At 45.0% G+C, this 23,357-nt stretch overlaps 1 protein-coding gene across 3 annotated transcripts; it reads left to right on the plus strand.

Annotated features, from left to right (window-relative positions):
• The first annotated feature begins 66 nt into the window (after positions 1-66).
• Positions 67-23,134, plus strand: GOSR1 (golgi SNAP receptor complex member 1). Of its 3 annotated transcripts, none has more exons than XM_042879498.1 (9): positions 67-141; positions 455-560; positions 2,034-2,121; positions 2,344-2,451; positions 2,839-2,930; positions 3,315-3,389; positions 14,632-14,661; positions 20,412-20,494; positions 21,431-23,134. In XM_042879498.1, the coding sequence occupies exons 1-9, from the start codon at positions 111-113 to the stop codon at positions 21,553-21,555; spliced, it is 738 nt and encodes a 245-aa protein (XP_042735432.1). In that variant the 5' UTR covers positions 67-110; the 3' UTR covers positions 21,556-23,134. The 3 variants fall into 3 exon arrangements, with proteins under 3 accessions (XP_042735432.1, XP_042735433.1, XP_042735434.1); XM_042879499.1 differs by having other exon boundaries at positions 455-554; XM_042879500.1 differs by lacking the exon at positions 14,632-14,661.
• The last annotated feature ends 223 nt before the right edge of the window (positions 23,135-23,357 follow it).

The raw sequence follows: 23,357 nt of genomic DNA on the forward strand, positions 1-23,357 counted from the left end.
TGGGGGGCGCTACGTTGGGAGGTCCGGCCGTCCCGTCGGGCACCGCGCTCGGAGGGAGGCGCTCTAGCCAGGAGTTCTCGGCAGGCGGCGGCTGACGTTGGACAACAAAGATGGCGGCGGGGAGCAGCAACTACTGGGAAGGCGAGTGGGGCCGGGGCGGCGCGGGGCGCTCCCGGGACACGAGGCGGGCAGGACTAGGCCTCCGCCGGGTCTTCTCTGCTCGCTTGCAGCCGGAGGGTGCGGTGTTCTTGTCGGCCGCTCAGCCGTGAGGCGCCAGTGCCCGGCTGAGCCCCGCGGCGGGGAGGCCTCGGGCCGTGTGGGGCGCGGCCTGCGGGCCCTCAGCCTCCGTTCTCCTCATCCGTCCCTTGGGGCCTTCTCTGTGTGAGGGCTCCGCGGGGCTCCCCGGGCGGTCTGGGGCTGTGTGTGACTCCCCCCCGCACCCCCTTCCGTGCAGATCTCAGGAAGCAGGCGAGGCAGCTGGAGAACGAGCTGGACCTGAAGCTGGTCTCCTTCAGCAAGCTGTGCACCAGCAGCCGGGACGGGCGGCGCGACAGGTATAGGTACTAACACGTTTCTTTACGTTTTACTTTGCTCTTTGCAGCATTTGGTTCGTGTCAGTGGTTTAATGCTGGTCCCCAGTATCACCTGTGGTGTTGATGCACAGTTGCTTCAGAAGCTTACTTTGTGGTGCTGGAGTTGGGCTCTGGGAAATGTCTCTTTCAGGTGCCAGATGGACAGGTGTGTGTTTGTGTTCCACCTGTGAGAGCACACAGGGCAATGGGAGAAGCTGTATTTAAACTTCAGTTTGTAGTTTATGGGATCAGCACAGCTTGGGTCAGAAGGGTCCTTAAAGATTGAGTTCCAGCCTTCCTGCTGGCTGTCACTCAATTGTGGGGGAAGTGTGTGAGGGAAGGATGCGGCTTCCTTAGTGCACAGTACAGCTGCCTGCATTGTTTCCTACTTATCCCTGCATTACAGTTCTCAGGGACTTCAGTAAATGCTTTGTGCTCAGGCAGCTCAGCCTCACACCTCACCGGTGGGTGGCTGTGGTGCTGGTGGTCCTGTGCAGGGATGAGGGAATTGTGGCACGGGGCTGCAGTGACCAGCCCAGGGAGGACACCAACAAAGTGGGGAAGTGAAGCAGTCAGTCTGTGGCTGTCCCTTCCCCAGGGGTGGCTGTTATTTCTGATTTCCTTTAAGGTAAGTCGTAGTAGGGACTGGGACGGGGAGAGCTGTATGTATATGTTTGTGTGTATGCATAACAGAGTTTGTTTGAAGAAATTGTTTATTTAGGCAGATTTGTATTTGACTGAGGATTAATATGATAAAACTCACCAACTCTTTCTAGCTTAAGGACTCGATCTGAGGCCTTTCTGCAGTTCCACAGCACCTGGCTATCAGCTTCTTTGTCCCCATGTGCAACCTTTAAAAAGTGCCATTCTTTGCCTGCTAATCCTGGATCCCCACATTGCATCTCAGTTATCAGAGTGATTACTGCTTGTATGTGTGTTGATTTCAATTCTTTTTCAAATCAGTATTTACTTTCTATCCTTCTCAGGTTATGTCTTGATATGTACAAACCTGTGTATCCTACAGCCTTGTGTGCGTTTTGTCTTTTGACTAAAAGTTGCTTTCATTACCAAATTAATTGCCCATTCCTTTGAATTTTAAGAGTGTTTCTTGGTTTTCTACCATGGTGGGTTGGGTATAAAGTTTCTGGAGGGTGAAATGATTTTTTTTGAATCTTCCACTGAATTTCTGTCCTGGAAACCTGAGAGCAACTCAGGAATAATCATGTTGCGCTCGAGTCAGATTGTCTCTCTCTTAGCTCTGGGATATATAACTTGCTGTTTGTTCTAATTATCTTACTTAGTTTTGCCATCCCGCACAAGATGTTCTGATCTTGCTCTGGTTGTGGAGATAATCATTTGTTTGGTGTCATTTCTTTGGTGTATCTTCCAAGGGGAGGTGCTGTTTTCCCCAAGTGATGCAGGTTGTTGTATGTTTTGATAACTTGCCTTCTTTTTCCTTAGCTCTGACACCACTCCTCTCTTAAATGGGTCGAGCCAGGACAGAATGTTTGAGACCATGGCTGTGGAGATTGAACAGCTTCTGGGAAAGGTAATACACAAACCACTGGTTTTTAAATCAGCATTTTGAAGCATCACAGTACAGGTTCCTGTGATGAGTGTTTAGAAAGTAATAGCATGGGTGGTAAAGAAGTGTTTCTGATGGTGTGCATCTGATATAAGGGGAAGCTCTTTCCCCTTATACACTGTACATTTCCTACAGTAATAAACAGTTTCAGGTTTTTGTGTTGGTTTGTTTGTTTTTCCCCTACAGCTTACTGGAATAAATGACAAAATGGCAGAATATACAAACAGTGCAGGAGTCCCATCCCTGAATGCTGCACTGATGCACACATTGCAGCGTCATAGAGACATCCTGCAGGTAACAAGCACGTGTTCCTCTTGTGTTTCATTTCTTTGGAGTAGTTGTTAGTGTTATTAGCAGCTTGCTCAGACGCACTCCAGATTTCTGTTGGCTGGGAGAAGGATCTGTGAGAGCCCAATATGAAAGAAACAACAAATCTGATTGATTGAAAAACATCTCCCCTCACATGGGCTGCAGGCACAGGGTCTGAAAACATTCTTACAAACAAACTTCTCCAAATGAGGTCGGGGTTTCAACAGCCTCACGTGTGCTTGGAATGTGATGTGAATTTAATAAGGTGGTCTTTGCTGAGGGCTAACATTGACAGAGATGGCAAGATTTGTGTGTCTTGCTTTGGAAACTTGATCTCAGGGCTCTAACTTTGGAGTGATTGTTTTATTGCAGGATTACACTCACGAATTCCACAAAACCAAAGCGAATTTCCTGGCAATAAGAGAAAGGGAGAATCTGCTGGGATCAGTACGAAAAGATATTGAGTAAGTTGCATTGTGTATTGCAGCAGTGCTGTGGGAGTGTGCCAGAAGGGGGAAGGCAGCACCTCCTGTAGGAGTGTGCTTGCCTCGGGTTAATCCTCTGCACTCTGAGCAAAATGAGAGTGGTTCCTTGAGTTCACAACTCTTCATGAGCTTCTGATAGAAGTATTTGATGGTTTTGTTTGCTAATTTTAACTGTGAAAATGAAATCGCGTTTGTAGAAGTAAAACTGTGAAGCACAGATCACTTAAAAAATGTTTGAGCGTGACCAAAGCTTTTCTGGTTGGTCATCTCAGAGCAACACAGCACGACGTGTACAGGAATCAGTAATGTCTACTGAAAAGCCTCTGCAGAAAATGTTTTTCAATGTTTGTTTTTTGCATTTAGATCCTATAAAAGTGGGTCTGGCGTGAATAACAGAAGAACAGAGCTGTTCCTGAAGGAACATGAGCACCTTCGGAAGTAGGTGTTACTTTTATTTCTGGATAACTTGCACATTTCCTTATGGTGAAGGTTGCAAGTTTTTCTGGGGGGTAAAACATTCCGAATTCCAAGTGTGGGTGAGAACTTTGTGATTTTTCCTTACCTCTAACAAATGTGTGCAGAAGGCAATGAAAGAGACTAATTCCCCAGTATCTGTGAGTTGACTGCACTTCATTGGACGAGGGAAATGAGGTGCTGCCTTTTGATTCTTGCTGCAGAGCACATGAGCTTGGGAGAGGTTTCATTTGTGCATTCCCCACACAGCAGTAGCAGAGCACTGCTGGTGTTCTGTGGACCGTTGGGATGCATAGTCAAGAGGTAGCACTGATGTTTCTGTGTGTTCTTGGCTGTAGTCATGCTAAGCTGCAGCCTCACACCAGAGGGCAGGCTTTCATTTAAAAGAAGGAACGACCTCAGCCTTTCTTTGGGTTGAATCTGTGACTAGGCGTGAATGATCAGAGCATGTAAAGTTTCCACACACACACACAAAAAACAGGAGGCTTCATATTTTGGGGTTGAACATCACCTGGAACGTCATGCTTAAATTATCTGACATTGGTTCCTTAAGGTTAACTGGGTTCCTTCCCGATGTTGGGATTTCTATTTTGAATTATTTTTTTGGAGTGAATACTTCATTAAGTAGTTTAGATAAAGCTACAAATGAAATATTTCTGGAGTTGTAAATTCCACTCCTGAAAAGCTGAGGATCCTCTGAGTGCTCTGTTTTGAAGAGAGGAAAGCTTGAAGTTCTGCAAACATTACCTGAAAGATGTTTTCAGACACTGAAACCAGAGCTCTGTGAGGCGTCCATTGCTTTGATCTCTTCAAACATACCAAGCTCTCTGTATGCTTCAAGGATAAAAACACGTGAAAAATAAGCAATTTCAGAAACATTTCAACCATCTTCTAGGTGATAATTTGAAGGTATCAATCAAGGCTGAAAGAAAAACAGAAAATAGTTTAATATGAGTTGGGGATGTTGAGGAAACAGAGCTCAAACTAATCGTGGAGCAGTACTGCACAGCAGAGATAACTCGAAGGTGTGTGAAGAAGTGTGGAGTAGGAGGAGAAGGCAGCTTTGGCAGGAAATCAAAGCCTGCAAGATGCACAGAACTCCTGAATTGAGGCTCTGTAAGCTTAGATATACGTGCTGGCAGAGGAAGTGACTGAAGGCTGTGTGTGTTTTGAGGTGTTTGCAGTGCAGTGAATGATGGTGCTTGGCTAACTGGTAGAAATAGGCACTGCATGTAGATTGTCGTGAAGGGACAGCAGTGAGAGTTCAGATGTATTTGTGGTGAAGTTGTGAAACTTGGGAAAAGAGCTGGAAAATGGAGATGGGAGCACACAGTGTGCAAGGTATTATTGTGAGCTGCAGAGTGGTGACAGTGCCACAGCAGTGATGTATTGCTGTTGAGTAGTGGAGTACACACTGGGTTGTGACCCTGCTTAATGTCTGATCTCAAGTAGTATGGGGGTCAGAAGTGCCAAAAGCTCTACTTTGTGTGAGCCTTGGGACAGATGTTGGATCTCTGCTTTGTGCCCAAATCTGCCTTCTGACTTTTTAGCCCCATGTCAGACATCATCCTTTCTGGAAAGACTGAGAACGAAGGAGAAGTCTGCCTTCTCCATATGTAGATAATAAGAGGGGAAGTAAAAAAATAATAATCAGTGAGTACAAAAGTCTGATGAGTAAAAGGATCCAACGTACATTAAGCAGCAAGGGAATGAGAGCAGCAGAAGCACTCTGGGCCCTTGGTGTAGCACACAAACTGCTCTCCATTAAGCTGTGGGCATTGGGCATCCATTTGGATTCCCTTCCTCAGGCTGGTGCTGCTGCTGTGTCAGTGCTGCTGGCACGGGCACTGTGCTGCTGGTTCCTCCCATAGCTCTGGGTTTAGCAGGGAGGTGGGTTTGTCTCAGCGTTCCTTCCTAGGGGGGAGAGGCATAAAGAGTGTTTCACCTTGCAATCTGAGTTCTGTACCCATGGTTTGTGGGTTGGTTTTCCTACCTGTGGAGAGAGAAGCAACAGTGCTGGAAACTTTAATAAAAATTGTAATAAAGATTTTAACACCTGTTAATTAAAAAGAGGCAGGAAGGCAGTTCTTGTTGCGTACTGATGTCCTGCTACTGTTTTTTACTTCATACCTCGGCTCTTTTGGCAAGGCAGCTGCTTAAAGAAACATCAAATCTCGCAGCATCTCTAGTTGATTTTTCCAATATTGGTTTCCTTGGGACTGTGCAGTGCAGTAAATGTGTCTGTATGCTTTTGGCAAGGAAGTAAACAAGTCATTCTTTTTCTTGTAATGTTTTCCATCTAAAGGAAACAAGAGTTTTGATGAATAGACGTAGCTGAGCAGTTTATAAACTGCTCTGAAAAGTGCTGCCTCAGTGGATGGAGTCCTGTGGGCTCGATGTGCGCCCTGAGAAGTTCTGCAGTTATTGATGAGCTGTGCCCAAAGTCAGCAAAGAAGGGAGTAATGCGTTTGATTAAATTTGCAATGCTGTGTGTGTATGCAAGTGAGAATGTTTGCCCTGTTAGTGCTGAGTTGTTGGGGAATGGGGAAGGAAATTGTGCTCATCAGCTCTTGCTGGAGCTTGGTTCTGCCGTTGTTGGGTTGCTGTGATTACTGCCTTGCTGCTTAGCTCAAAAATCAGGCATTTGCCCATTTCCAAGAGGAGTGCTGCTGGTGGCTGTGCTGGTGCAGATGGCACGGGCTGATTTCATCACCAGCTGGCTCTGTTTGTGGTGAGCGCTGCCCTGCAGGCCCTCAGCCCAGCCAGGAAGGAGGTGTGCAGCTTGCTGGGGTACGGGGTGAGCTGAGGGGCTGTGCCAGGGGCACAGGGCTGTGCTGTGTGAACACAGCGAGGGTGGGTGGCACGGTGGGAGGAGAGTGAGCAAATCACAGCAGGGTGTTTGCATTCTGCATGCAGAAGAGGAACGGGAGAAGCGAGCAGTAGGAATAGGGGGATTTGCAGCAGTTGTGTCATTGTGCTATAAATAATACATACCTGGCTGGTGGAGATGTTGGGGTAAATCAGTGCTCGTGGGGGACTTTCATAGAACCATAGAATGGCCTGGGTTGAAAAGGACCACAGTGATCATCTGGTTTCAAACCCCCTGCTGTGTGCAGGGTCGCCAACCACCAGACCAGGCTGCTCAGAGCCACATCCAGCCTGGCCTTGAGTTACTCCAGGGACTTCATCCATGTAAAGCACTCTGAGGTATTAAATGTCTCTATTGCTTCTATTGCATTTCATTTTTCTACTGAACTATATCAAATTTCCTGTGTTTTATGGGGGCAGAAACAGCCACATTCTGTAGAGAATAATCACCAGGAAACCGCCTTCAAACTTTGTTGGTAGCACATTTGAACTCCTAACAGAGGGAGTGACTTCTTCACCATTTCTCCCTCTTCCTACTGCTGTTGTTCACAAGTGCTCAGCACTGCTGTGTGCAAGCAGTCAGCTTAATGAGATGCTGAGGCACATTACAGGGATCTTCCTTAAAGTGTTTTGTGGGAGAAGCTCCCAGCATTCTACCTGGCTGTAGTTTCCCATTCTTTGTTACATCCTGCTCTGCCCTGTGGACCATCTATGCTCTGTGTTGTGCTGCTCGTGTCACTGAGGGGTTTTGGAGCATCTCCAGAGTTGGCTCAGACCCAGAGTGCTGCCATGGCCACCCCTTCCACCCCACCTTCACCTCCCATTGCAGGGGGATGCACAGATGCTTGGGAGCAGCTGCTCCAGCTGTTCTCCTCTGCATTTCCATCACACAGAGCAAAGAGAGAGACCGTAAGAGAAACAGCTAATTCACCAATTCCTTCCTCCTTCCCAGGGAGGCTGGGCACAGCAGGAGGGAGCCATGCTTAGCCTCCATGCCTGGTGCCTCAGAACTGCTGAGCTCTGCTGTAGTTGGGCCCAGTAAGGACTTTCTTAATTGCTCCGCTCGCCTCTAAATTGAACTTATTTTGTCTTCATGTCAAAGCTGAATGCTCTGTTCTTGTTGCTTTATTTTCTTAATTTTAATACAGATTTTAGCTGAAGCAGAGCTTGGTAATGAATAACTTTCTTTGCTTTGTAGCAGTTCTGGAAAAAGCCAAATAGATCTGCTATGAAAAGCAAATCCACACTAACCATCAGCTTGGTTTGGGCTGTTTGGCTAGAAGCACTGAGAAAGGTGCAGTTTGGCTGCATACTTGCTGTGCAGTAGTAATAAAAGGCTGCAGTGCTTTGTCTATTGAAGTGGAAGATATAATGCAGGGCAGGAGTGAGGAATCTAGGTTAAAACGTTTCCACGCTGTGATTAACTGAAAGAGCTCGAGCAGCATTGTGTCACCAGTTTCCCAAATGCAGTTAAATATCATTGGCTTCTTTGTCTCTGGAGCAGGGAAAGTTGGGCAATGATTGCATTAGAAGTGCTGGTGCAAGCCAATTGGGATGCTCACTGTAATTACCCTGCAGACTGACTTGTCTGGTGCAGCTTTGAGCCTCCCTAACGCTGAGTTTTTGGGTAGGGCTGTACGTGCCATCCTAGAGGCAGCACAAATAAGCTGGTTTTTAAGGAAGGCATTTGAACAAAGGAGCTTTCTGCTGTCCCAGAGCAGCACGGCAGCTTCCACTCAAGTTTCCAAACCCAGTTCTGTGTTCTCATTCCGCTCTGTCTCCTGTTGCAGCAGATTTGTCTCAGTGCAGTTGCACGTCAGTGACTTCCTTCAGCCTGGTCCCTGTGTGGGGCTGAGTGGGCTCCATTTGTGAGCCTGCTGGCAGAACCTCATGGCAGAATGACACAAGGCTGTGTGACAGCAGCTGCATCACCTTCCTCTGTAGCATTCCCAGCCTGAACGCAGGATTCATGCATCTATCACCACACTGATCCACAAAGCTGGACTGAGCGCAGCGCATCTGTTTTCATGTCTTAATGATAAATGTTTCTCAATAAGTGGAGGCAGTTCTGGAAAAAAACTGGGGAAAAAAAAGACTGGAAAAAAAAGCATTTCACCACTTATTAGGAGTGTAATATGACTGCATGAGCGAGTTATTAAAGTAGTTTAATGAGAATTTGGGGAGGTTCGAAGGCTGCAGGCAGCGAAGGAAGATGCTCTCCTGGGTGTTGTTACTATTTATAAATAATTTTCTCAAAGAATGTGAAAATCAGCCTTTAGCATTTCAGGATTTGAAAGAGGTTTTCCCTTTAAAAATAGTTTGAGCTTCGTTAGAGTAAAATCAAGTGGTGCTTTTCATCTTCCTGTGCTATATTTAAGGCTTAAAACGAACAGAACAACCACTAAACTAAAGATTGTGTTAGCTTCACAAGGTTTATTTGCAAGCTTTCTTTACAGTTAGATTTCATTTAAAAGGCAGTGAGGATAAATTCCCTGATGCCTGTGGCTGTGGTGAGATGGTAACGCCTCAGTGTGTTTGTTCCAGCAAGGAGGGGAGGTGCCTGCACGCTCTGGGGGCTTCCTTTGGAGATTCCAGCACAGAGCTACACCAGGTTGTGCAGGTGACCGAGGACACAACCAGGCAGCAGCATTGAGAACCTCAGAACTCATGGTTGGTACAAAGTGTAGAGGTTCTGTGTTCATTTCCATGTGCCCCCTAGGAAAAGCCCATGAAATCCACCCCAGGCCTTTATAGACATCTGCAGAAACTCAAGGGCAAACCCTCACAGTGCAGTTGGGAAAAATGACCTGAGTGCATCACGAACAAAGGAAACTAAAGATTGAAGCGCTGCTCTGGTTTGTGGTTCTGGGCTTTACCTTAATGGCAGCGGCTGCCCTTGGTGTGGGGAGGCAGGGACATAAAGCCACCCTTCAGAGTTCACAGCTCCACAGGCACTTCTGAAGCAAGTTGCTCGTTTCAGAAATAAACAAGTCAGCCACGTTTGCTGATCTGCTTTTCGTTTTCCTTCAGACACCGCTTCTTAACTAGGACAGCTTTCCTTCCACAAGGGCTGCATTGAAGTTGGGACTTTGACAGGTACCGAAACTCATCTCCCATGAGTAGGTTCTGAAAAGTAGGTGTGTTGTTTGAACAGATCCGACAGTGGTGGAGTTCTGTCGAGGTTCTTTTGTGCAGCTTATTTAACATGAGCAAATTAGCTCTTACTTCAGAGGAGCTGCCTCTGGTGATTGCAGAGCTCTATTTATCCTCAGCGAGCACTCTGTTCACGTATAATCACAACAGTGATGCATGTAGTATAATTTTCCAGCTACAGAACAGTTAATATCCCCATTTATGAGAAGGAAACGGTTTTAAAATTAAGACAAGTTTACTCCTGATGCTTACAGCATTCTAATGCAGATATTCCCTATAGAAATGTTTTATGAAGCAAACATCTTCCAGAGAAATGGACCCCTCCTGCTGTTGTGATTACCAGAAGATATGTTGGTTTGCGTAGATGTGTGTGTATGGATACATTAAGCAGTGATTATTTCTGTTTTTTCAGGAATAGATATTATATCTCTTGGAAAATTACATTACTGTGTGAGTGTCATTGTTGAGTTTATTATTTGAACCTCTGTACCACTGCTTCACAATGAGGTGCTCGTCATCCTTGCTGCTGTGCAGAAGGCACTGCAGGTGTCCTAGCATCCGGGGTTACTGGACATCAAGCATTGCCTCCCACCTGCTGAGCTTTAAAATGCATTATTTAGTTCACTGTACAATTGCAGGAATCCTTTTCTGAAGCATAAGAAGCAGGTAAGTAGTTCTAACTTCAGGTGCTCTGAGCAGGTCCTAAATGGAGGCTGTGTGTCTTCCTACACCTACCAAAAAAACCTCAAAACCACAGCAGAGTTAGGAGGCAGAAACCCAATGTGTATTTTAGGCTTTGTACTAAAATAAAACTGGGTTGTCATCTCAGGGATAATTCTCACTTTGTTTCTGTGCTAGCTTCACTGGAAATTAAGAAGACACTTGAGGTATTAAATACCAAGGTGTGTGACCAGGCTCCTCTGGAAGGTGTTCTCCTTGGCTTTCCTTTTTTGCCATCATGGGTGTGTGAGTAGTAGGACAGTTTTTTCCAGTCTTAGGAAAAGAGGTTGAGGTGGAGAAGTGGCACAGCCTTTTTTGTTACAGTACTGGGTTTCATGGTGCATCGATCTCCTTGTTGTGCCCAACACACCACTGCTGACAGGCTGTCTTGGTGTCCTCTCTTCTGTCACCTTGGTGGTGGACTCTGAAGGCTGTGTGCTCTTACAGGTGCTGCTTGGTTTTGAGGGGTTTTTTTCCCCCTTGATTAAAGGTATAATTTACACTGTATCTTATAAACCAGAGGAAATAGTGCAAACTGCACTACTACTGATGCTGGGTCCAAGGAGATGCCGATAGAGCCCATTAGTAAGTTACTGGAATTGTTCTGACAGCTGTGGTTACTGATAATGACTTACAGTAAGGCCTGCCCTCTCCGTTCATTTAACTTTGTTCCTATGGGTAATAGGGAGCAATTACACAGGAGGGTCAATCTATCCAGGAACTTTCCCAACCGTGGACAGAGAGCCTCTAGAAACTTCGTTATGTGGCTCTTGGTGCCATCCTGACTTTGGTTTTATGCTTACTAATAGGCAACCAGCTGCTGCACTTCATTTAGATGATAGGAGCTGTTTTCATTTTAAGTTTTTAACTGCGTTCTTTGGGTAAACTGGGTATTGCAGATTATTGAGAAGCCTCTTATTTCCTTATAGATCTGCTTTAAAGGAAGGAGTATTGCTGTTACTCACCCTCCTGGGACTCTCAGACATCAGGCACTCACAGTAGTCCTTCTGTGTGCCAAAGAGCTTTCTTGGCTAACTCCTCTTTTTGCAGAAACGTTTATTTTACTCTGCTGATAGTTCTCAGACAAATACATGGAGTGCAGGGGAGGTGTGGGCTGTGCCCTTTAGAGATCCCGGACAAACAGCGTGCTCTGACTTCTGAATGGAGCTCCACCCCAAAGCCACGGCATCCCTTGCATCATTTTCTAAACAGCCTTAGAGAAAAATCTTTTTATTATTTGCAGTCCTGGTGTAGGCAGAATTACAGATGTTAGATAGCTGCAGAGCTGTGTTAGCTTAGCTTTAGTTCAGATCCAAAAGGCTCTCCTCGCTGTAACCAACGCGCTGTTGAGGTATTTACTTAATGATGTCGTTAGGAGTCTGATTTTAATGAGTTCTTTATCACAGGACTGCAGATTGGTTGTTGTGCTGTCTCTAACCTCTTACGTGCTGTTTGCACATGTACAAGGTGGTTGTGAAGCATCTGGAAGGAAACCCATCACCATTACATTGGTGCCTCCTGCCTGGAGCAGTGGTTTCTGTTCATTTAGACAAACAAACTGCTTGCACTGACTTAAGAGCAACATGATGATGTGCTGTCATGATTTTTCTTCTCCTTTCCAATGTTGCAGCTCTTCCTCTTTCTTTTTGAACACGATTGCTGAGTGTCACACAGTGATCCACAGAAATAAGATTGCTTACATACGTAGAGCTTGAAGGCACAGTGACATTTACACTGTTAACAGTTTGTTCCTTTGGGGCAAATCTATACATGAACATAATGCTCGTACTTGTGCTGGTATTTGTTGTGTTGTTGTAGGCTGTTATTTCATTTTGGCTACTGCAAGTGGAAGTGTGAAAGCCTTGCATCTCCTTAGCACCCGGCTTGGTGCTGCTGTTAACGAACCAAGGGTTTGTTACTGGTTATGTGGGTGTTGGAACCTTTCTGCTTTTGGAATGTTTGTCCCTAGCAATGCCCATTCACCCCAAGTCTTTGTTTTTGGCCAACCTGCTCTTCTCTCACTGGCAATTTAAGGTGAGTATTAGTAGGCAAATGGACTCTTTTTCCTCTCTGCTGTGTATTCATAGCAGGTGCTACTTCTGCTCTTCACTACCAACACAGGAGTCAGTTTTTTGTTGTTTGCACAGACCTCTGCTGTATGTTTTCATAGAATCATAGAATGGTTTGTGTTGGAAGGGACCTTTGAATGATCTACTTCCAATCCCCCTGCAATAGGCAGGAATACCTCCCTAAAGCCCAGGTTGCTCAGCAGCCTGGCCTTGAATGCTTCTCTTTTTCTCTCCTCAGGTCTCATATCCCCTTGGTGTGTTTGACGCCATGCTCTTGTGTTGGCCCCAGTCAGTGAGGCTTCTGCAGCAGTTTTTATCTTCCCTAGCATCTGTGTCTGTACTAGCTATGCACCTCCAGCACAATTCTTTCTTTCTTTGGCATTGAAGTGAATCAAGCTTGATACGAGTCTGGTAAAATCTGGAATATCTAATTATTATCACAGGGAAGACTAAATTCCACTTCACCTTTTTCTAGTTAAGTTCTTACAGAGCTTAATATTTAGAACTTCAGTGCTTTGGAATCTCGATGGCACTGAAGCATTGCTGTTTTTTGGGGGGTTCTCGTGGTGTTTCATTTGTGAGATAGGAACGGCTATGATGGGAATATCTGTGTAAGTATGATTTGCTTCATCATAACCTGCAGAGTTGTATTAGAGTATCAAGTATGCTCTGCAACATTTGCATTCCTTAAAGCTCCACGTTGCCTGGTGATTCAGGACTGTGAAAATAGAAAAGATTTGGTGCGAGCAGCTTGGGGGAGCGAAGGCTATTGCTGAATCTTACAGTCAGAGCAAAGTAAAATTGGTGCTTCTATAAAGAAAGAAAAAAGAAAAGAGAAGGAAAAATAATTTTAAAAGCTAGGTGTAATGGGCACACAGCTCTTCTATCCCAGAAGCCTATTTTACTGAAGTTAACCCAGAGGAAAAATTACCTGTCCACGTATTTAAATGATGAACTGCATGCCCAGTCTTTTCTGAAGATAACAGTTGCACAGAGGCCTGATTATTTCATGTGCATGACTGCTGCTGCTGGATCTGTGCCCCTTATTGCGGTAGGTGATGACCTCAGCATCTTTTAGCATTCCTTTGCATAGTATTTTTAAATGACTTGGTCAAAGTGCCATCTGTCTCGACAGGTGAAAGTGCCCAGCTTACTGAAACATATGGCAGGGCAGATTAATGTTGCCCAGAGCGATCTCTTGCTTGGATGCTCATAAGGCAATGTCCACTGGAATTGTTGTCTTTGCTTGGAAAGCAGAAGAATAAAATGGAGATTTTCCGAGGAGCTCCATAATGTTTTGGATGTGTAAGATGCACAGGGTTACCTTTGTCAGTGTTTTGCCTTTTGATTCTGTCAAGTAGTTAAAATTTGACCTTATAATTGTGAGATCGGTGTGAAACAGAATATTGATAGTCAGACATCTGTAAGCATCCCCTCCACTCACCCTCCCTCGGTCAGGCTTTGGTTCTCTGCTCCCCACTGTGCTTTTGGGCTTCCTTAAACCTGGCTGTTATTTTTTGTAACTGTGAGGTTGTGCAGTGCTGGAGGTGCTCTCAGAGCCTTCAGAAGAGGCAATAGGAATGACATGCTGGAAGATGTGTTCAGCAAACCCGTGTGTTTTGCAGCTATTTATTTAATGAGAATGTATGAGTTAGCTCAGTCTGCCCTTCCTGCACATCAGTTGTTGTTCAGAACACAATTCATATGCAGCTCATCCTTTTCAATAGTCAGGAGAACTGCCTTGTAAGTTGAGAACCATTCATCTTGTGACTTCCAGCACCAATTAAATGCTTTGGGTTGTCTTTGAGTTCTCTGTGCCTCTGGTAATAAATACCCCACAGTGGGTGAAAACAGCTTTACTTCATTAAAGCAATCAACTCACAGCTGATCTGGCTCTTTGGAGCATGGCTTTGTTTTGGGAGCAGAATGAAGTGTTCCAGTTCCAATGTCCTCAGAGTTTGACCCCAGTTAGGTCCCCCAACTCCAGCTTGGGCAAAATATTTGCAGCGCTCTGTGTGCTGCCTCCATGTTTCAAGGGCCAGAAGTAGCAGCTCTGGTGGAGTCTCCATCCCTGGAGGTGTTCAGGAGCCATGGAGACGTGCTGGGATCATGGCAGTGAGCATGGTGGGGTTTTGGGTTGGACGTGGGGTCTCAGAGGTCCTACCTTGCTTATAGTTGGTAGGTGCTGCTCTAGGGGACGCTCTGTGTCTCTTCTCCAGAACTCTCACTGTATGTGTGCCAGATCTGTGTTGTAGTGAGCAGCAACTGTGCTCTGAAACAAGGCTTACTGGGATGAATTTGTGAAGGATTATGCCGTGGAAATCACTGGTGTAACGATCAGCAGTACTGAGTGCTTGTTCCTTTTTTTAACCTTGTTTTTTCTTCTTGGCTTTCAGCTCAGATCGGCTGATAGAAGAAACAATAAGGTAGGGATGAATTTACTAATTTTCATTATTTTCTGTACAATCAGTATTTGCACTGCACTGTGCCCAGAAGTCTCAGAGTCACTTTCTTTATACAATAACTGTATTGTTCACAACTTGTATTACAGTGAAGTGGGGTTTTATTTTTACTATTCAACATTGACATAATGGTGTTACCGGAATATTTTATTCAGCCTAATTTGGAAAATTTGGGTTTCTGTTCAAAGATGAATATCCTCTATGGCAACAACAAGGATGGCTGAGCAAAGGGAATCTCAGGTTGAGTTGTTGAGGGCCATTCCAGTAGTGGGGCTGTTTCTTCTCAGGGTTACTCTCCTGCAGCATGATTTTCTGTAGTCCTTGGACGTGTTCAGCATCCCAGTATGCAGCTGAGATTGGTAGGCCCTTGGACCTTATGGGCTGGAGTGACTGTTGCTGCTGCATAGTTACTTATTCCTTGGTTTTCGTGTGGTTTGAATATTTAAGTGCTGCCTTTCTAACTGATCTAGAAATCTTAGAATCATAGCATTACAAATTATTTTTATCATCTGTGCCCTTCCCAATCTTTCATTGAACTCTGAGATTTTGAAAACCAATAATTCAGAGTGCCTGACTTAATGGTTTTAAGTCTGAGATTATTGCCTTAAAAAAAAGAAAGAAGAAAGCAAGCAAGATATGGTTTCAGATAATGCATGTACTGGCATAAGTGATGAAGAGGAGTAATTAGAGGCTCTGTGTCCATTAAAGGCTGGCTAGCTTAAGTACATTCAGTGGGCTCAGTATAATTAACATGGTGGAAGAATGTGTTAAACCACCACGTTAATGTGCTGTGACAAACCAGAAGTGGTCACTGCCGTAATGTCTGAGAACGTGGATGAAGTCTCTCCTCAGGCTCATAAAGATATTGCCAGTCTGAGCACGGATGCTGTGAGTCTTCACTTTACTTTGGTTCTCATCTTCTCCTGATTAAACATCCTCTCCTTTATTGCCATATTTGTAGCCCTACTTTTCCACCTCATAAGCGCACTCAGTGTTTGTCAGATCTCTTCCTTGCTCTCCTTGCTCAAACATTCTCATAACTAAAGCATTATAAAGCCAGTGATGACTTATTAAGCTTGATATCCTGCAAAATGACTCGTATTATTTGAGCTCTTCCCCTGGCCTCCTGATTACGTGTCACTGAGGAGCATGAGAGTACAAGATAAGTGAAGTCCTGAGTGGATTGCCTTGCAAGCTGGGGCTCAAACAGGGCACCTACCTGTGTGTAGCCTGGGTTCCTTGACGAGCTGTGAGCCAGCCCTGTGGTGTCCCAGCCACAGCATCGTCAGGAGGTGACCTGCCTGCTGTGAAATGGCTTGGAGTTCCATTTGGGTGAGCTGCAGACCTGCGGTTGACTGTGGATCAACCAGGGGTGGCTTCTCGTGCGATAGACCCAACTGCCTGGCTCAGCTCAGAGCTCCTTACTGCTGGGTGCAGAAAGCTTTCCTTCTGCCAGCAGGTGAGCTGTGATTTTAGGAGGCTGGATCTGAGCTCCTTGTTGCACCATTTGTTACCTGTAGTAAACAGACTTCTTGTAGCCATTGCCAAAAATGTTCTACGTTTCTTTTTGTAGAGAAAGAGTTGGGTAACGACACACATCACACACTGCTGTTAATTTAGATCCCCTTAATTCAGTTCTGTCTCTGATGAAGCCAGGGTGATTTTTTTGTCACCCCCAGTAGCTGGAGGTGTCCAGGTGTGATATTCCTGCTCTGACTTGCAGTGCACTGAAGAGGGGCATTGTGTGTGGTTCTTCTATGGAGCAAGCAGACCTGCAAGAGGATGCATAGGTGCTGCAGCTGTCGTTCCAGATGTTGTGTTAGCATGAACCTTATAATGAGATTTTTAAATGAATTATGTGACATGGCTGTTAACTGCAGCATATTTCTTTCCAGAAAGGAGTGGGAAGTGATAGTTTGTACTGCAGTTCCTTTGGAACTGTGTTCACTTGTCTTGGATATATTTAAATATAAGCATAGATTCTGCTTAATATGTTTGGTGTTCTCAGGTTTTCATTTTCAAACATTATCGCTTTCTCAGAATAGCAAATGATTTATTTCTTGTTTTCCAACAGCTTATATTTTTAGGTTGGTTCACTTTGACAATTTGCTACAGTTTGGCATGCACAGTGTGACCAGCTGCTAGGAATTCATTGTAATATTCCTTCTGGTGCCTGATTCAGGCTCACTTGTCAGGCTTTGTCTATTGGCAGGATGGACTCGAGCATTTTTGCTTTGACCAAACCCATAGATTGAATAACTAGGTAGAAAATGTGTGTATATACAGGGGGCATTCCTCTGGGTAGCAATTAAGATTTAATAAAAGGGCAAAATTGTCTAGTGTTAAGTCCTGGCTTCACAGGGTGGGGAGGTAGGAGTTGGATTTTGAGTCGTAGCTCTGCTCAGGGGAGCCTGCAGGATCTGGGTGAAGTCACACTCATTTCTGGGGGAACATTTCCTAGGTTTTCATCTGAGCCTTCAGCAGAAGACACGATGATGTGTAGTGAAGTTGGAAAGGATATGTGTGTGTATGGATATGCCTGTAAGTGTGTGTATATGTGTACACAAAGAACAAGCAATGTAGTCATAATTGTTATCGATTTAGCAGCAGAGCTTGCATTTCTATGCACAGTCACTGAGTCCATTCCCTCAGTCACAGATGTTGTCATGCATTTCAATAAGCAAGCATGATTCATGAAGCACAAAGTGAAGCAGAACTTCCCTAGCACATGAGTTATTTTATTTTTAAAAGCATGTCTTGTTCCTTCAGAGCTTTGTCTTAGTTCTGCACTCATACAGATGGGACTGAGCTGTGTGAATAAGTGAAACAAGGAGCTGATTTTTGGAAGATCTGGTTGGCTGATACACTGCATCTGAACGGCTGCTACGTGGGGTAAAGGTACCCAGCCATCCCTGCTGCCTCAGTGCAGTGCTGCACTGAGAAAAGTCGTGCTGCAGTGAGCACTGTGGCATGGGGAGATGTATGAAGTAGTGCAGTCCTGATATTAATTCTTAGTTTTCATCAATGCTGCCACTCCTGTAACGTGGGCTTAGCAGAGATGTCTTATTGGTAATCAGCAGTCAGGAACAATTGAGAACCAAACTTCCTGTGGGAGCTTGGGAAAGCTGGAGGATCAACGTTCATCATCTCCAAGAATGCCCTGAGAAATGATCAGCGTTTTGTTGGGAAGAAAAGTGCACTTTTAAGCCTTAATTCTGTGTCGCTCTGCTGAGTGAGTTTGAGAATTGGATCTACCAGGGAGCAGGTGGATTCCTGAAGGAAGGATTCAATCTTATGTCATAAACGTTGGCTAGAAGTCTCAAAATGGAAGAAAAAGTAATTCTTCATCTGGAGAGATTGCTGCGTCAAGTGACCAAACGGGACCAATGCTGTGAACAGGAACAGGATTCATTTTTTTTAATTAAAAAAGACATTTGTCAGTAAACAAATGATAACAGTGAGTTAACGAGCATATGCTGAGGGTGGGAATGGAAGCAGAGCTGTTTAATGAAGAGTATGAGGATGCCTACATGCTTGAGAGTGCAGAAACAGAAGGACTGGTTCCCAGAGGCTGTGCATTGCCATTGTGGTGGGGCTTAAATGCAGTAGGCTCAGGTTCACAAGTACAAAGGCTCAGGTAAACCGGGCAATATTTTGGGTGATCAGTGCATGAAGAACAATGCTTTCTGTCTGAGTTGTAATTTGAGTCCTAAAATGACTCTTCCATGTTATCACACAGATCAGTTGTGTCAACAAAGCAGGTGAGTTGGTGGATCCACAGCAACAAACAGGCTTTGCTTAATGCCTGTACCTGTACAAAGCAAGAGGAGCTGCTTTGGTGAGTTCTGCTTGCACAGAAGAGCAGCGCAGGTTGATGGATGGGCACCTCCTCCTGAACCCCAAGGAGGCCCTGCTGCTTCCACACAGCTCCAGTTTCACCTTGTGCTGATCAGACACTGCATGAAACAACTCAAAGCCATCAAGTGCATGAAGGTCGATCTTAGTATGCCCAGGAGCATCCATTGTGTCAGAGTTCTGTTTGTTTGTTCTGTTTTGTTTTGAAATACATCTCAAACTGCAGAAAGGGGGCTGGAAAAGGCATCCTCCAACTAAAGAGAGGGATGCAGATTTTTTCCTCTTATGTTTTTGGGCTGTTAGTTTCTTCCCAGTTTTGGCTGGCACACAGTGGGAAGGCAAGAGATGCTGCCTGAAGGTCTCCTGGAGGTGGAGTTGGCAGATACAATGGAAGGGAGCCCGAATGAACTTAGTGCTGCAGACATACTTAGGGCTCATTGATCCAGGCTGTTTCCTTAAGGTGTCTCTCAGCTGTGGCAGTGACCTTGTGCTGTAGGTCTGAAAGGGCCACTGTTGGGCTCGGCTCTGCTGGATTTGCCAGATGTTGTGGCTGGCAGCAGTGCCCTGGTGGAGAAGGCAGTGGTACGTGGGATGATTCAGGCACTGAGAGTGAGCAAGCAGAAGATGCTCCTGTAAGTTTGGATGTCTGTCTTTGGTAAAGGATGCTTTCTCCTATCTGTTCACTTTCCTATCGCATTGCAGCCTTAGCTCCCTCCTATTTCCCTGTTGTATCATGATGTTCCAGTTAACTTTCATTCTCCCAGAACAGTTTCCCTCCATATTTAATGCTTAGAAACTTAGCCAGGAACTCCTTTTAATCATTGTTAATCACACACGTGTCGTCAGTAGCAAATGTCATCTTCTGAGTTGTAACCCCACAGCATCTATGGATGTTCTACTTCTTCTTTTTGCAGTTCACACCAGCCAAGGAGAGCTGCATTCCTCAAACTCTTCCTTCTTAAGCACTGCAGCTCCTGACTCTAAACTCTTATGTACCTCTATATGTCAATGAGTGCTTGTCAAGACAGAGCTCTTGCATTCGGTGTGGCTGCATGGGGCATCACTGGGACTGCACGTAGCAGCCGGCCCTTCTGTTGTCTATGGTAGAGCTGTTGGTTTTATGGGCTGAGGAGATGCTTCAGGTTCAAAAAAAAAGAAAAATTGTCAGCTGAGTATTTCTCCAAAATCTTCTTTTACATGCTTGATCATTTAAAGAGAATAGTTGCTGCTCTCCAACTTGCAGAATGTTTTGTACTTGGAATTGATTTTATATTCACTTGTACTGTGCTCTGATATTTGAACCGAGCGCGTCTGGGTCGACCAAGTCTTACTGAAGAAGCAGTATGGAAACTGTATTTCCTAGTGTGACATTAATTAGGAGTGAGAGTCAAAAATGTGATTTTTTTACTGCTGCGATGGCAGTGTCATTTGGTAGAGTTCAGTGATACACCAGCTTGTAGAAAACAGCAATGTTGGACTTTGTGGGACACGAATCAGAAGAACCCAAGCTTTTGTGCTCAGCTGGAGCTGGGATCTGTTTGATTCAGCAAGCTTCCCAGTTTACAGTGTAGTCTGGCAGGGCACCTTTAGGCTGCTGGGAATGGAACTCATTTCTTACTGGGGGTGGAGGTGCACCAAATCCTTGTTCAAAGAGTCGTCTTCAGTTGTTAATGGCTTCTACAAGAAGAAATCATGTAAGGGTAAAAGAGAGAGATTAATGGAACCAAATGTTGCTTCATTCACATTGCTTCACCTCATTCATTGTTCTGCAGAGAGGTGTTGCCTGCTCGCTTTCCTGTTGTTTTAACTGTGGATTATTCTTAGCACCAGCAACTCGATCCACTCTTTTCTTTTTCCAGCATTGCCATGGCAACGAAAGAAAATATGACTTCGCAGAGAGGGATGTTGAAGTCAATACAGAGCAAGATGAATACCTTGGCTAGTATCCTTCCTTAAGAAAACTGTGCTGCCAATGCTTAGGAAAGAAGCACAGTAACTTCTTTTCAGGATGCCATTGATTCAGGGATCAAAATGCTTTGGGATGCCAACAGCTGCATAACCTACGGTGTCTTGTTGGGTTGTGGTTGTTTTTTTAATCTAACTGGCAGATGTGATGAGCAAATTGGTTTTATTCAACTCTGAACCCTGCCTATAGACCCATGTCTACATTTTTCACGTAGAGACCTATAACAGCATTTATTACCTTTCCAACTCTATGTGTTGGTTTTGGCTTTCAAGGTCGGAGCACCTGCTGCTGTTTGGTATCATTTATAGCTCAGTATTCATCACCTGAGGATCCTTCTGTCTGTCACAAGCATGCAGATGTTAAGATTTTGGTTTCTTAGCTTAGGATAGATTGACATTAGTATGATTTGACAGTAGGAGGAGTTCTTCATGTGCTGTGCAGGGATTAGTGCATATTCATGCAACATGAATGCTTCTCTGTCAAATGCCTTTGCTTGTTCCCTTAGCCAGTAACTATTCCATTAAATGAACATCACCAAAATTTCACCCCCCTCCTCCCCCCCTTTTTATTTTTCCATTTAAACATACTCATTAAGAGTAAAAAAGCCTCATAGTGGAGATGACACCAAGCACTGGTAATTTAGGTAATCAACTACTGAGTTCTGTGTACATGTGAACTCTAACCTGTTCCATTCACTCTTTCCTCTGATCATTAGGTCACAGTTTCTCTGCCTTATTAGCAAAGTACAGTTGTAATCCTGCTCATCTTGTTGGCTTTCTGATTGCATCTTCTTTCTCCAGCTTGGGGGTAGTTCTGTACCTCGTGGCATTGCTGACTTGCAGGTACAGCATTTGGGGCTGGTTCAATAAGTGGCTGTGTTTTTGGTGTGACCTTGACTCACCCTGCTTAAAGACCGGTTCCCAGCAGTGAACAGCCTGATCCAGAGGATCAACCTTCGGAAACGACGGGATTCGTTCATCTTGGGCAGCATCATTGGCATCTGCACCATCCTACTGCTGCTCTTTGCCTTCCATTGATGGATGTTCCCCCGTGGACTCTGCTAAACTCATCACCACCATCCCTCCCCCAGCCAAGGAAAAGCGAGCGGGGGAAGAGATGGACTTCCATCAGCCTGCTCCCCCTGCCTGGGACCGTCAGCATGATGTCTAGAGTTGATGATGATAGACTGCAACACTGGTTTGGGGTTGAAGCTGCAGTGTTTCTCCTTCCCTGCCATACATCTTCCTTTGGTTAAATTTGTTGGGGGCGTTTTGTTTTGTTTTTAAGTTTTTCCTCCTTTAGCCCCTTTCTCATTGCAAGGTAAGTAAATACAGCCACTTAACAACAGCAGTAGAGCAGCTCCTGTGCCCAGTGGTGCTGGGAGGTGCATTGCTGGCCAGCAGGTGGGAACTGCAGGAACCCTGCTTTGCCTGCAGGCACTTCTGGGCACCGTTGTCCTACCAGAAGAATATTGCAGCTTTAAGCCATCAGGTTGCTTCACTACTAGATACACGTTCTGTAATTCTTTTTAACTCATGGTTGAGGTAATAGTTATTTCTACATCGTTTGTGCTGTGAAAACTGTGCTTCACACAAACTCCTCAAAGAAGACAAGGATTGCTCCATTCGCTTTTTTGCACAGAAAATGAATAAACTGCCCTCTGAGGAACAGTGATAAGGTTTCTTGTGGCTTTAAAGGGACGGACAGGTCCTCTTCTGTAAAAAGGGAGCACAGTGCCCTCGCAGCTCCTTACCGTAGTGTTCAGTCATCTGAAAAGTGACCAAACGTGAGTTCACCTAAGAGCAGCCTTTGGGTGTCAGTACTTGGATTTTGGCTGACATCATGGAGGTCTTTATAAAGACAACGACTGAGAAGTGTATATTGTAATTTACATAAAGTTATTCTAATAGCATTAATATTTTTACACTGTAAGTAAGATATAATCTACACTGTCAATTGGAAGTGAAAATGATGATGGTTCTACCTGAGGCAAATGCATCTGAGTGCAGAAGTTTTGGACACACCTCCTCCTGGTGAAGAGTTGAATGTAAAATAGCAAACCAAGTTTTATTTACTGTTACCTGGGGAAGTTCTCCTCATCCAGGCACACAAACCCTGGTGTTTTGCATTGATGACTGATGGCAGGAAGGGCTTTGATGTTGCAGAACCACAAACGATGGTTTTTTTCTTTCTGCTCTTTCAACTGCTTTTTCTCCATCCGTTGTGTGATAACCCAGCGAATCCCAGCTGAAGCACTGGAATGCCTTAGGAGCTCCATCAGCTCTCTGACAGCATTCCTGAGAGATTCCACGTGTGCCACGGATGTCAGGTAGCCTCCAGGTTGTCCTCTATGGAGCAAAGCCTCGTGGGGTAGTCGCAGTGCTGTAGTGCTTCTCTTGTGTCTGGCTGGGGTTGGGGTTTGTGCCTGCTGCCCCTGAAACGTTTATATGGGTTGGAAGGCTTGTTTGCAGGGTAATGACTTTGTGCTAAAAGGTCTGCAAGGGCTTCTGATCGGCCTTAGAAAGCATTTGGAATTAATACATGTAAATAAATTTGGTTGATCTGGGAATGTTCCTGGTTTGATATGAAGCGTTTATTAAAGGGGTTTATGAAAAACCTTGATGGATAAAGGGAGGTCATTAATGAAGCTGTGTGCTGGGAGATCAGCCCTTATCTCCCCCATCCCACCCCAGGCAGGACCCCGGCTGGCAGCCGTGCACCTGCTTAGGATCTGTAGGATTTGGCTGCTCTATAGAGGGCACTCAGATCTGCAGCAACAGAAATAAATTCATTTCCTTAATCTGGTAACCCGTCTTTTACTGGACTTAATTGATGATTT

Source organism: Lagopus leucura, unplaced genomic scaffold, assembly GCF_019238085.1.
Source record: "Lagopus leucura isolate 7727_CA_CO unplaced genomic scaffold, USGS_WTPT01 Super-Scaffold_100024, whole genome shotgun sequence".
In the NCBI taxonomy this organism is placed as follows: domain Eukaryota; kingdom Metazoa; phylum Chordata; class Aves; order Galliformes; family Phasianidae; genus Lagopus; species Lagopus leucura.